Here is a 15,097-nt window from a genome sequence, read left to right as displayed (position 1 = left end):
AACGGATACTATTCAATTGAAATTCAACCAACAATTGTTGTAAGAATATAACATTTTTATGTTTGTTTAAATCCATATTAGGTTTTGCTTTTATTTAAGGCTTGTGTATACTGAATTTACATAGGCAATAAAAATAAGTTGAATTTTTGAATTCATTACATAATACCTAAGTCTAACAGAGGACGTCTAAAGGTTGTAGTGCTTATGATGATAAAGCTATGTGTGCAAGTATTTTTGGGATGTAAAAGGACGCTCACCTTTATAACTGTCCTGGGAGGCGCGAACCTCGACGGAGGGCAGTATGGCAGCGCGTCTGAGGGACAGTACACGAAACCTGAGGTTCGCGGCTGCGCGGGCGCACACGCAGCTGTGGAGTGTCTCCGCGGAGTGCCCACGTTGGGTCGCAGGAGCTCCATGATCTTCTCGCCCGGAGTCACGGCCAGGCTGCCGGCACGTCCGTACCTGGAGTTTCCCAAAACTTCAGTATCTTCCAAAGAATCCTTTCATAGTATTGCTATTTAGTCTATGCAGTTGAAATTTCTAGAAGTTAAACCTTGTTTGCAATCTCACCTTACCTGGTGATGCAGTCTAAGATGGTAGCGGGCTAACCTATTACGGCAGTTATATTAAACCTATATCTTTGATCGGTGACTACGCGACGTCGTACCTGAACGCTTAATAGCTTGGCGGCATGTCTTTATCGGCTGGGTGGTAAACAGATAATTTGAGATAAATTAAATTATTTTTAAATTAAAAAAAAACAACTTTGACATACGCCCAGGAACTTAAAAGCAAAAAACAATTTGTATTATGTTTGTTGTACAGGCTACACAACTTTCACAAATGTTTATACTCGTGATAACTTTGAAATTAAAGGTCCGATTGGAATGAATTAAAAAGTTTTTTAATTGTACTATATAAGTACCTTTAAACTCTACTACTCTTGATGGTAAAATTATTTATTTGAATATATATAAGAAATCATACTTCGGTACGAGTGACCACCTGAAAAGTATGTCCGTTAAAACAATAGAGAATTTTTCAAATCAGTTCAGGCGTTTTCGAGTAATCGGGTAACATAAATAAAAAAAAAGATTCCGACGAATTGAGAACCTCCTCCTTATTGAAGTCAGTTAAAAATAGTGACAAATGCATTTTAAAACCCTACCAAATTCGATCCCAGCAGGAGAATTTTTTTTTTTTTTTTTTTATATTTATAGACGAGCGCTTGACTGCAATCACACCTGATGGTAACTGATGATGCAGCCTAAGGTGGAGCGCGCTTGCCTAGAAGATGCCTATTCGATCTTGATTTGAAGGTACTAATGTTGTAGGAACTGGGGAAAATGGAAGCTGGAAGAGCATTCCAGATCCTAGCGGTGCGGATCAGAAACGAAGATGCGAAGCGCTTCGTACGCGTCCGCGGTATATCGACCACGTAGGGATGCAGATCCTTACGGGGAGAAATATTAAATGAAAAGAAGCATATTTATTTTCCATACATTAATGAGTGAGCATCAGTTTAACATTATTGCCATTGAAATGAAATAAAATGAAATGTTATGAAATGTAATTATTTGTATGAATATGTGATAAAATGTTCTTAGCAAAATAAAAATCCGCAACATATCCGGTCAGGCAACCCCAACATACAATATTTGGTCAATTATATATAAACAATCTAGTTCTGAGGTTTAAATTGCATACATTCAACAATTGAATAAAATACATTGCTCAATAGCCACTTTTTCAATGTATTTATAAACTTTGGATGCGGCAATACGGCTATATATTTTTTTTATTATTCAGTATGTTCGTTATTTATAAACCAACGAAAAATATATTTTTCTAGGCAAATAATAATAACAAACTAAAATTAATATTTACAATAAATATAAGCCGTCTATTGTTCACCTATGGACATATTACCCAAAATACTGCTGGCTTTATTTATATACGGCTATTGGTTTTGGAATTGCATTAAATATTTTTACACACATGGCACTACAGTTTTTCGCGTTTTTCAAATACATAGCTGTCCTAATACACCTATTGAATATAAATCTTTGTTTGGAGTGCGCCCTGGAACGCATTATGTTCGTCCAATGATCCTGTCTGTAATATAATAAGTCTATGAATATTAGCGGTCTTGTTTCCCAGAGCACGTTGATTCGGTAATTGAAGGCAAAATACGCGCAGGGTTCTTCATTCACGTCCCGCCGACGCCTTACAGGAGGGCTCGTCATTAGCAGCCTTTCACTGCTGACAGCTCATTAACACCGCTGATTTGTTGCTTACATTCACCTTAATCCACCCTACCTTTAGTTACATCGAACTCTTAAAAGGAAATTTTGAATATAAACTCAATCAACAGACTTAGTACTGTTTTCATATTCGATGTTTCATTTATTCATCAATAACAATATTATAAATGCGAAACTGTGTTTGGATAGAAGCAGGCGTTACTTTGCGGAATTCCATGATACGAGTATATTTCTTATTTGCTACTAGCTGACCCGCGCAACTTCGTCTGCATCGATGATTATCTGTTGTATTATCTTAAAAAAACTAACCTTATTGCAGCGCCACCTACTGGGTCCAGTTTTATTTCCAAACTATATAATACGCGGCCGGGCGTCCCTCTGCATTTTTCTCGCTTTTGGCATTTTTATACCCGACGTAACTTCTAAACATAGGTCTAATTTAAATAATATAATATCCCATATGCCTTGCGAAGTTGCGACTTGCTGTTATCAGTTAAGAGTTATGCGCTTTACCTCCCAGAATATTTATAAGATCTTTCTTAAAATTAGACCAAACATGCTTGATAGTATATACTTTCAAATAAAAAAAAATATTATATCGGTTCAAATTTAACGGAGCTATGAAGTAAAATTGATAAAAACTTTCATCCCATTTCCCGGTAGACACTTTTTGTTAAACGGGATAAAAAGTAGCCACCAAATTACATTTAAATCCGTTCAGTAGTTTCACGTGATGCCCGGACTGACAGACAGACAAAAATTAAATAAAAATCTGTTTTGGACTCAGTATCGATTATAAAGCATCTCCCGGTCAAAATTTTCAAAATATATTAAATGTACAGAAATCTTCCAGTTTCAGTTTTATTATAAGTAAAGATTTGGCGTACGCTGAAAAAAATATTGTTGATACAAAAACTTTATGTACTACTAAATCCGCAGGGCTATATAATAAACCTCCATAGCGAAGTCAATACTAGCTTTTGTATTCGATAATTTAATTAGATCACCGGTACAAACAAAAGTTGGTTACATTCGTAGTGCAGTATTAAGTACCTAATCCTTATTCAAATAAATAGTTTTATCGTCAAGAGTATTTATGTAGCAGTAAAATACATTTAATTAATTCGAATCGGACATTTAATTTCAAAGTTATCACGAGTATTAAAATGCAATGCGCGTTCGCTTATTTAATCTAACTACTGTTATAATGAGAATGTTTGAATAGATGTTGAATAACGCTCAATCAAGCAGACTGGACCGATTTGGATGTAAATTGGAATAGAGATACATTATACTTTCTCAAAGCACATAGGCTAGTTTTTATCCCAAGAAACTGGCGGTTGATGCGGGATTTGCAGAAAACCGTTATTAACACAGACGAAGTCGCGGCCAACTTAAAAGTGGTATTACATATATAAAACAAATTGAGTTACGACATTAGTTATGTGTAGGTTAAACTCCGTTAATTATTGATATAGCCCACCGACCCACATCAGAGCAGCGTAGTGGTCCAATGATTTCCAGAAATCTGTCCCATGCGAGGCATGTTCTAGTAATACTAAAGGATTTTGTGACAGTGTTCGTTTGGGGAAGTACTCGTAGCAACAACCGTCATGCTTTTGTTAATGCCGCCAAATAGCATTGCTCTGCAGTGTTAATAGCTTGAGTGTTTAAAAACGCTTTCCATAAGTGCAAAGCGGTTAAAAATAATGTTACCGATATCTGATTGCTTGAAAGCCTCTTTTTTATTTTCGTCTTTAGGCCCTGACAGCTGGACAAAGTGGCAGGATCGCTACATTTCTGTGGATTCATGTCCCTCATAAATTTTTACGCCGCTATTCAAGAGCTAGGGGAATTCCTAGATTGTATTCTTAGTAAGAAAGCTCATGATGTATTGCGCATCGATCTTACAATACTCTTATATAAAGAAGACATAAATGTCCGTTTGTACATGTATGTTTCATCCGCTTCAACTATAAACATTATTTCTACTTAAACAATAATAGAATTAGCTCGTTGGTCTAGTGGTTAGAAGTTTCAACTACGGATCGCAAGGTTGGGTTCGAATCTCGGAGTTAAATTAAACAAGTTTCACAGTGTCAAACCCCGTGCCGTCGGCAACGGTTATTAAATGATTAAATAAACAACGACAATATACACAACGCCATCTAGCCCCAAAGTAAGCGTAGTTTGTGTTATGGGTACTGAGATGACTGATGAATATTATTAAGAATATTATATAAATCATCATCATATCATCAGTAGCGTGCATAGAGGGAATGCACAGGTTATACTAGAATGGGACTAGGACAGGGAATGCACAGGTAGAATCACTACAAACAGACGGACTTGACGTTTCAAAAGTGCTTATATTAGGCCTACTTGAAATAAATGAATTTTGAATTTTGAATTTTGAATTTTATACAGATTATATAAAATGATAAAAATCTCCATGACAAGTTATAAAAACTTAAGGGTAGCCTTGATGGACTCCACACACCTTTGAGAACATTATGGAGAAATCTCAGGCAAACAGATTTTCTGACGATGTTTTCCAACTTACTATTACTTAAAACGCACTTAATATAGAAAATTTAGAGGGGCGTGCTGGAATTTGAACCGCGTATCTTTCACGTTGGGATTTTATAATTTTTGAATGAACTCAGGTCCGGTCTGGTATGAGGATTCGGTTGTGGCAAGTTACCGCTCAACCGACAAAGAAATCTGCTAAGAGAATTAACGTTCCGGTTAAATAAATTAACCCTTCACCATCTTAGACTGCATCATGACTTACCATCGGTTTAGATTGCAGCCAAGGGCTAACTTGTATTGGATGAAATAATAATTCACTCAGTTAAAGCCTTCATAACAAATCGTTCAAGAAATCTGTCAGTGTATTATTGAATTTGTCTTTCCTTCTGTTCTTAGTCATTTGTTAAAAGAGCGGCTCATCAAAGGAGACGCGAGGGAGGAAGAAAATTGATTAATAAACTGTCACTCACTCACCCACCCCGCGTGTGACGCAAGGACAAAGACAGATAAAATCCTAATTCGTCAAGAAGTGTTATTTTTAAACCGCGACGCACAAACGACGTATGTATGACACACAACACATACTTAATAGATTGCGCGTGTGCGAGTTGTTTTACAGCCTTTTTTATGAATACATTCATGTTCGACATACCAAAATTTTGCAGTTGCTGGAATCGAACCCACAGCCTTGGACTCAGAAAAAGGGATGCTGGCCACAAGCCAATAGGCCTTCAATTTTTTTTTTTTTTTTTTATTTCTTAATAAGATACATACATTCAAACATCCACTGATCTTGCGGGACTTTTGAATGCCCTAGCAACTATCGTAAAAATAATTATTACAGGAGCAAAACCCCTCCACTGAGAATTATTATAAAAAACTGCGATTGTAAACGAACAAAGAAACAAACGGTGGATTGATTATACAATGTATAAATCAAAACCGATATAATACTTCCAAAGCTTTAGAGGTACATTATGTACTGTCTATGAGACTTATCTGTGAAATCGAAAATCTAATAGTTTTTAAGTAAACCACTGCCATACTATATATTGAACGAAATCAGATACAGCCCTAACTTCATATGCAAAATAAAATCATGTGTCTCCTGTCACTTTATTAGGTGCGCGTCACATAGCGTAGGTACTATGCGCGTGTCGGTATTTCATCTTCAATAGGGTTGTCACAAGTAAACACTTTGAATGTTTTGAATTCGTTTGTATGGAAAAATAAATATACTTCATTTGATTTGATTTAATATTTTTGCAAGGTAACTTCTTATGAAATATACTTATGCAGTACCTAATCAATATTATTTATAGTATACTTAGTTATACTGATGTCTTGGCTTTATCGTCTGCAGTGGATATGAATAGCGTAGCCAAATTTAGTGTTAAAGATTCGATTGCACGACCCGCAGTAAAGTTGTCTGTCGTTATTATAATAATATGTATAGGAAGGCTTCGGCCTAATGTTTTTGTTGTGGCGCTTTGAGTCAAGGTGTTCTAGACGTCTCTTTTCAAAAGTCTTATATTTGTCACTTACTGCGTTTCTGTGGTATATTATATAAGTTGTGATAATGATTGTAATAGAGCGTACCGACTATTAAAACGAAACATCACAATATCTTCTTGCTGTTATCCAAATAAGGGTGCAAAAGCTGAAATTCATGGTAAATATTTACTTGATTTTAAAAATCTCATTTCCACATAAAGGCAAGCTAATAAGATAAGAGCGTCCTTTGTACTCGCAGCGATACCTTTGTAAAGAATTAATTAGGGAATGTGTAAAGCTATTTATTTTGGAAAAAATCCCCGCCTTATCTGCCCTACCGCCGGGTGGGAATATCAAATCTTTTTTATTCAAATAGGGCCTATTACATTCGCTTTTTGAAGCGTTCAAACATATTGTTTGCACTGTTATGCTAATAACTATGTTATATTGGCTGAATATTTTTTTGCTTCACAAACTTCAGAGAAATGTATATATGGCATAATATATATATATATCAAAGTGAATCGGGTTAGTTATATCTTTTTATGATTTCCTCACGATGTTTTCCTTCACCGTCAAAGCAAGTCATATTTTTAATTACTTAAAACGCACATAACTTAGAAAAGTAAGAGGTGCTTGCTGGGATTCGAACTCGGCCCCCGAAAGTGAAGTCAAGCTCCTACCCACTGCTCTATCACCGCTTCTAAGAAAAGGACAATCCCGTTAAAATAGTTTTATGGTGTTTCGAAAAATGATCTTTAAAATCATTAAGTTTTGTTAGGAAAAGGAAACATGTTTTAGCATTTTGTTTGTATACGTATGAATTTAAACCAGAGGCTCCTTGTAGAAGTTTGTGCAAAATGCATTAAATCGCTATGCCCAAACGCGCAAGGCAGCGCGAAATTGTACTTTAAAAGCACTAATTTGTCACAAAGCGGGTGATACGCGAAGATTAATCACCAAACTTGCGTGAGAAATATTGTTAAGTTGTTAAGTTTCAGGCAACTGCAGTTACTAAGTTTTGCATATTCTGCCAGTACTTGCATTAAGTTATGGTATTTTAATGGTATGCCTTAACAACATTGTAATACCCTCCTGCCTTCATAATAACTAATAATATTAATTGTGACGTTATATTTCTTAAATATGTACCCGACATACCACGATAATATTTCTCGTCGTGACCACGATCCATGCAACTGGGTAGTAATATCGACAAATCCCATATTATCGTGGTATGAACTATGTTTAAGAAATGTAGATTAACCACGAAAGTCGTAGTTTAAAATTTTTGGCTATACTTCTTTCGGTTTGTTATGAAAATCAGATGAGAATGTTTTCTGTTCTGAATGTAACACATAATCGGCCCACTACAGGGAACGGGTCTCCTTCCACAGTGAGAAGGGGTTAAGACCGTAGTCCACCACGCTAGCCCAGCGCGGATTGGTGGACTCCACACACCTTAGAGCACATTATGTAGATCTCTCAGGCATGCTGGTTTCTTTCTCCTTTTCTTTCACCGTTGAAGCAAGTGATATTTTAATTACTTAAAACGCACATAACTTAGAAAAGTTGCAGGGATTCGAACTCGGCCCCCCGAAAGTGAACTCGTGCTCCTACCTAATGAGCTTTCACCGCTTCCCATTATATGTATATAGTTTATTAATTCCATAGAAATTGAATCTTACAATATAATATTTGATACTAAGTTTTACGTCCTAAACGATTTCCGAGGACATTAATCCTCTTTGGGTCGCAGCCGAGGATCTTCAAACATAACGAACGTTATATAACAGATAATACAAAATAACAGCCATAGTCCAAAAATTGGCCATTTAGCTAGTACCCTCTAATGCCACGTAGATGCAATCTTTCGAGAAGAATCTCGTCCGAAACTCTTTTTTTTTAAATCGATATTAATTTTTACATATAATGCGATAATTCATGAAGCGGTGATAGCTCAGTGGGTAGGAATTCGATTTCGAATGCCTGAGAGTTCTCCAAAGTGTACTCATAGGTGTGTGGAGTCCACCAATACGCACTTGGCCAGCGTGGTGGACTATGGCCTTAAGCCCTTCTCACTGTGGAAGGAGAACCTTGCCCTGTAGTGGGCCGGAAATAAATAATAATAAATAACTATTTAGATACTCTTTAGGGTATACCTTAAGAGTATCTAAATAGTTTATCTAATTACCAACCTACTTAGTCTCATGCCGATCTGAATTTCCGAAACCGTAAGGTAGACTGAATTCATTTAGCAATAGCAACTCTACCAATCAGTAAGTTGATATCTATGTTCTGAACATAATGGTCTCGTATTACAAGATATTAATTGATTCATTTGCTTGTTCCAATGTTAATAATATAATTCCTGCCTTTAATGAACTAATGTATAACTGACCGAATAAATATGTTTTTTGTAACCTCACTCTTGATTTGATTATACATAGTGACATATAGATATCGGGGGAGATAAATAAACAAATAAATAAATATACTACGCCAATACACACTTCGCGATCTAGTCCCAAAGTAAGCGTAGCTTGTGTTATGGGTACTAAGATGACTGAAGCAGGATCACACATTGCAAAACAGCTAACAAATGAGAATTTTCAATTAGAATTTCTAAGATATCCACGGTACAACAGACCTTGCTCCAACAGATGAAAGTTCGAAATTTGAATCACTTATTGCAAGGGAAAAAGTTCCTATGGGGCAGTCCAAAGAGCCTTCAAAGATTTTATTGATTCCGAATTTTTTTTAAGTAAATCTTTAGGATCAATAAACTACTTATGGGATGGAAAATGTGCATAGATAGCAATGGTACTTGCTTTGATCAATTAAATATATTATATTTAAAAAAAAAAACTTTTTTTCTTCTCATACATAACACCAATTTCCTATGTAAGGATCTTATATATCTCGTTGAATGCTGAAAGGCGGACTTTGTGTCGCTGGTCCGAAATTTATAGTATTTTGATGGTGATAGCAAAAGAGATTACCGGCCCCTGACAGAGTCCCCGTCGTCGTCGGCGGCGGGCTCTGGTTGTAGATGCATCCCGCCGTGCGACCACGTCACTGAGAGCCAGTCTGCAACAACAAAACCATAAACAAATTAAATTAATAAATAATAATAAATATACTACAACAATACACACATCGCAATCTCGCCCCAAAGTAAGCGTAGATTGTGTTATGGGTACTAAGATGACTGTTGAATATTTTTATGAATATAAATACTTCTAAAATACAGATAAACACACAGACACTGAAAAACATTAATGTTCATCACACAAATTCTTCGATTTTTCGAATCGAACCCACGGCCTTGAACGCAGAAAGCAGGGTTGCTGCAAAATGCGCCAAACGGCTGGCAAATTACAGCGTATTTTTTTTTATAACAAAAAATTTTGACCTTACCTGATGGTAAGTTATTATGCAGTCAAATGTTCATTAGACTGCATAATAACTTACCATCAGAACTTACAATTCTGAATTTATATTTTCCCAAATTGCTCTTGCTTAGAATCATACCCCAGACCACTTACTTAAAACCTCCTGTATACAGCATACTAAATTGCACCGACTCATTGCAGCTAAACTTTGTAAGACTGCCAGATCGCACCTTGTATGGACAGAACGACTGCACTGGTGGATTCAGTACCATTATACATAGATACATTATGTACGAGTAAGTAAAAAACCTCGACTACGTTTGAGGTATTTTTTTTAAATTTATTTCTTTGCGAGTTTGGGTTAGTATATAGGTCTTAAATCATTTAATAGTCAGTAATAATGCCTCATTATACGGTATTTGTGGTTAAAGCCCTAAGCGATTATGCCGTATTAGACCAACCAACCAACATCGAAAGTTTTGTTTAGAAAGGAATAGTGTTGAGGCCAAAAAAGACAAGAAAAAAGAATGATGGTGAGGCGTTTTTTTTAGTGCTTCAAGTATTTTTTCCTCTTTTTATTGTTTATCAAAATTCAAAACTCATTTGTTTCGGGTAGGCCTAATTTATAAGCGCTTTTGGAACATAGTAACTCTACCACCGGTTTGCAAGGCAGATTTTACCGAGAGATTTGTCAATGGGGACTTCAGTACCAAGATTGTTCCAATATATGAAGACACCATTCGGAAGCAAACAAGTTACCAATTACCAAACCGTAGCTTAGTGCACTATAAAGTTATTTCATTGCGTATGTATAAAAGTCTGCTCCGTAGTTTTGAGGGAAATGGTAACATACAAACGCACACACCCACAAATTTCCAAACGTTAAACACTAACTACATCACATGGACGTAATATGCCCGTTTTCACTAACGACAAACCAGTCAATGTACAAATAGGTAACGCCTTTTCTAAGGAGATTCATATTCATACATCAACAGTTCACCAATAGTTATCACCTAAGAGTTGGTGAAGCGTTTTTTCTATAGATATCGCTTAAATCATTAGGCATTCGATTAAAGCTATGCCTAGGTTAATGAAAACAGACATAAGGTTCAGATAATTAGCCGTCGATTAGCTATGGCTAGAGCCAAGGAATTGCTTAGCATCTGTTCTAAGCATTACATTCCCTGAAAAAGACAGAACTTTAGCATCTACTTTTGTTGAAAGTCAATCTAATACTAAGCCAATACTTAACTTGGCCACAGTACAGAGTTTTATAACTTAGCACCCAGAAAAATCACTTTAATACGATAACATGCTTGTTTATTTATGCAACTACTCCGGTGATGTCTGAATTTAAGAAAAAAACACAAAACCAAAAAAATAATGTGTGTGCGTGTAACTTTTACGCGCGATTGAAGTAAAACTTTTATTATTATGTAATGATGAAAGAGTAAAATGTTCCTGGGACTCCGCCGTTTCATTTAATATTCACTATTTCATTTTATATTGTATTTAAAATTCATTAATATCACTTTCACATTTTATAAATATTTTCATTTGTTAAATAGAATAATTGAGAGTAGAAAATTGAAGGTTAGATAAGCACATGTCAATATTACCTTGCCATTGAATATTATAGAATGTTGAAATCGTCAGAAATTTTTATAAATTATTTATTTATTTCAAAAGTAATAAATAAACAAGTATGTTTAGTGATTTTATAATCTTTGCAATTTAATATATATATTTTTAAACTGTTGATTTTTATTCACAATTCATCCGTTTGAAAATATTGCAAATTAATAATCCTAATTGATTATGATATTTGCCACTTGCCATATACTCACGACCAATCCAAATTTCAATTTCATAAAGCGGAAACTACACAGACATCTAACGTGAGCGTCACTTCCATCAGTAAAAAAAACTGAGTTACTACTAGAAGAGTCAGAAGTTTTACTTGAAAAATAATCATTGAAAAATAAACAATAATAATCTAAACTCCCAACAACAACACACGCAAACATTCATTGATCTGACTGCACAAGAAGAGCATACAATAATTGAGGCATGTCAAATTTGTTGAAGTCATGTCATAGGTAGCGTTAAGAAATGACTATTTATCTGGGTCTAAACCTTTTACTGAATACTAAACCGTTTTGTTTCTTTCGTCCCTGGACTACGTATTGCATTGGCAGGTCTTATTAAAACAAAATCCATTTATTCCTTTGTCGAGTTACCGGATTCAAAATTATTTACTACGCAACAAAGCTCTTTGTAAACTGGCGGCGGAACTTTGCTAATCAATTATATACACCTGGAGTATGTTCACGACTTTAAAAATTTACCGCTATTAAAAGTTCAGCGTTTGAGCTTCTGTCTCAACTAAATTCTCAACTTTACTTGGTAAAGCTCGCGTTTCTACTTTATATATCTGAGAATATTTCGACTTTATTCACCCTTTGTGGTTTTACGACATTTTTAAAGATTCCATGTTAATTAGACTGATACGAAAAATTCATTTATTTTAAATAGTCCTAGTTTATAAGCACCGTCAAGTCAGTTAGTTTGACTCTACCACTAGTTCGGAAGGCAGATTTTACCGAGCAGAAGCCGACAAGAAACTCAGCATGTTGCTCGTTTTCAACGTCATTAAACTGTGAGTTTAACAACCGTTAGAATTTTTCTGTGTTGTGAGAGATGAAAGAGGAGCAGCAACTTTGTCGCTTAGGAATTCATCAATCGTGTAGTAATGCATAAAATATACATACAATATATATGTTTAATAATGTTATATTAGTTTTTATTCATAGTAACTTTATTATTTTGATGGATCTTGTTACATTAGCGTAAAATTAGCGAAGTGGATGGCAGTGATTTGGCTGATTTCCAACATAAGTCGCAAAGAAAAATGCATGAAACTTTTAATTCGTTCTACAAATAAATTTTCATAGCCCATTTAATCCTATACATGAAGTCTTTTTGTTGCTCTTTATTCTTCCTTTATTTTCCTTACCGTGTAGTGGTGTACAAATAATGAGCTTAAATAAATAAAAACCCCCTTGGCAGTTGGAGTTTTTCATAATCCTCAAAGGGTTAGTTTATTCGCTAGAGAATGTCTGCTGGTTGTCCCTGGCCAGCTCGTGAAGTGCGCCAAACCTCGCCTCGCTGCTCCGGTAAATCTGGAGTAAAGATCACTGGTGTACTGAGGTCTTAAGTTGGAGAACTCAGGAGGAATGGCAGCGGAAGAACCAAGCGGAGGTCACCGGCGTCACCCAAGCCTCCAGGAGGATTATGACTTTAGCGGCAGTCAGCTATAAAACTACATAGCCTAGCTAAAAGAATATTTAACCGCAGTTGCTTCACTTCGTTCTCAGAGCAGCCCGACTGGACTTCTAAGCTCTAGAAATTTGTGAACGAGTAAATGCTACAAGAGGAATGATCTTTGATTTTAGGGTTTCGTACTCAAAGGGTCAAGTGATATCCTATGGATCCTATTACTGAGACTCCGTTCTGTCCGTTCGTCTTTTTGTCTGTACGTTTGTCACCAGGCTGTATCTCACTGTATCAGTGTTTCCGTGATAGTTATATAGTTGAAATTTTCACAGAATATATACTTCTGTTGATGCTTTAACAAAAGATACTTTAAAAAAGAATAAAATAAATATAAGATAATGTTACGGAGCCCTTCGTGCGGGAGTCCGTCTCGAACTCGGCTCGTTTTTTGTTTTATTCGTTATACCTGTGTTGTAGGTATTGAAACTCTACATTGTCATGCGAGATTATGAACACTAATTTCTAGAAGTAGGTTTGTTTATTGTTATTAGGTACACAAAACAGGTAATAACTAAAAGAAGATCTAAATATAGGAAAAAACAAGTTTTGTTCTAAGCTACAACGCAAAGTATGTGTACACAACTTAGAAATAAATGAAACAAAAAGTAAAGATAAAATTAAAGTTGAAACAAAAAAGAACACTTAAAAAATAGATTTCCCTAAAGATTATTTATATTACTGGTAGTTTACTGATGAATATTTTTATGAATTATATACATAAATACTTATAATATACAGATAAACACCACACACTATTATATATATACACAATGAGTATAATACCTGTGCCACTGATGCACACAACCAACAAACCCACCGTTATGTTAGGTCGGGAGCACATGGAGTCATTATAATGGCCGGTTTCTGATTTCAATCACAGGCACTGAAAAACGTTCATGTTCATCGCACGAACATTTTCCAGTTCTGGGAATCGAACCCACGGCCGCTGCTCATTGCGCCAGTCGGCCTTCAGCTGATAAAACTGACTATCATCATCATCATCATTCGCAGCCTATTAAAGTCCCAATGCTGGGCACAGACATAGTCTCAAATAGGGGAGACGGTTTCAGAGCATAGACCGAACGATTATTATCAATGGTTATAATAACCAGGACCGACAGCCGGTACTGATGATTCTTTTACACAATACCTAACATTTTTTTTCCCGGCCCGGGATCGATCCCTGGACCTGTAGTTTAACATTGAACGTGCTAACCACTAGACCAATGAGACAGTCTGAAACGAACTGTCATTTATAAACAATGAGTATAATAACTATGGCACTGATGAACACAACAAACAAATCCACCGATATGTAAGGTCGGAAGCCGATGTAGTACAATGGGGTAGTCATTGTAATGGCCGGTTTCGGATTTCAATCACAGGTAGGATATTACGTGGTCGGCCGGAGCTCACTGTAATGTATTATGTAACATGCTTTTGTTTCCGGCTTCACATGCGTAATCTATTGAGGATTGTGTCTGCACTGCACTTGTGGAGCGTAAAATCAGAGTGTAAATTTGCAGAGATTGTGTCTCGAAGTGGTGGATTTCAGAGTAAAACTAACACTTTCCCAACACTGCGAGATGGTCGTTATAAATAGAGGCTATATTAATTTCTAAGATAAAGGAGCTTTTGGAACTTAAAGTTGCTTTTGGAAAGTATATGTTTTATAAGTTATTTATTAGAATAAATACGTTTACACAATGTGTAAAAACAAATTTATTACAGCAAGTTTATAATAAAATTCATAAATTTCCCAAATACAAGGGAGCTTGGAAACACCGTTCCACTGCCATCTCTTGCAGAAGACAGAATAATTATGTTAAAAATGATGATGTTGAAAGGCAAGCAACACCTGAATTTCTTGCCGGCTTCTTCACAACCAACATACAGACTTGACGATCCAAAATGTTTATTAGTTACTACTTGGAATATGTATTTGTTTTTTTTTTCGAAACAATAAATAACGTCAAACTGTGGCTATAAAAATAATGTAATAACCAGCAGTCTCCCTTGGCTTCGTCCGCGTATAACTTCTGACCGGTTCAAATTTTAATTCCACGACCCACC

General features: G+C 35.7%; 1 protein-coding gene across 1 annotated transcript in view; it reads right to left on the bottom strand.

Annotated features, from left to right (window-relative positions):
- LOC120634593 (atrial natriuretic peptide-converting enzyme) overlaps positions 1–15,097 on the bottom strand; it is a 115,373-nt gene that overhangs the window by 62,401 nt on the left and 37,875 nt on the right. The window contains exons 2-3 of the mRNA XM_039905324.1: positions 9,293–9,380; positions 258–462 (exon numbers count right to left, since the gene is read on the bottom strand). Coding sequence (XP_039761258.1) covers positions 258–462; positions 9,293–9,380 — 293 coding nt within the window. The remainder of the gene's footprint in view (positions 1–257; positions 463–9,292; positions 9,381–15,097) is intronic.

The sequence above is a fragment of the Pararge aegeria genome, chromosome 2 (assembly GCF_905163445.1).
Source record: "Pararge aegeria chromosome 2, ilParAegt1.1, whole genome shotgun sequence".
NCBI lineage: Eukaryota > Metazoa > Arthropoda > Insecta > Lepidoptera > Nymphalidae > Pararge > Pararge aegeria.
Note: the sequence above shows the minus strand (reverse complement) of the source record. Positions and strands in the feature narration are given on the sequence as shown.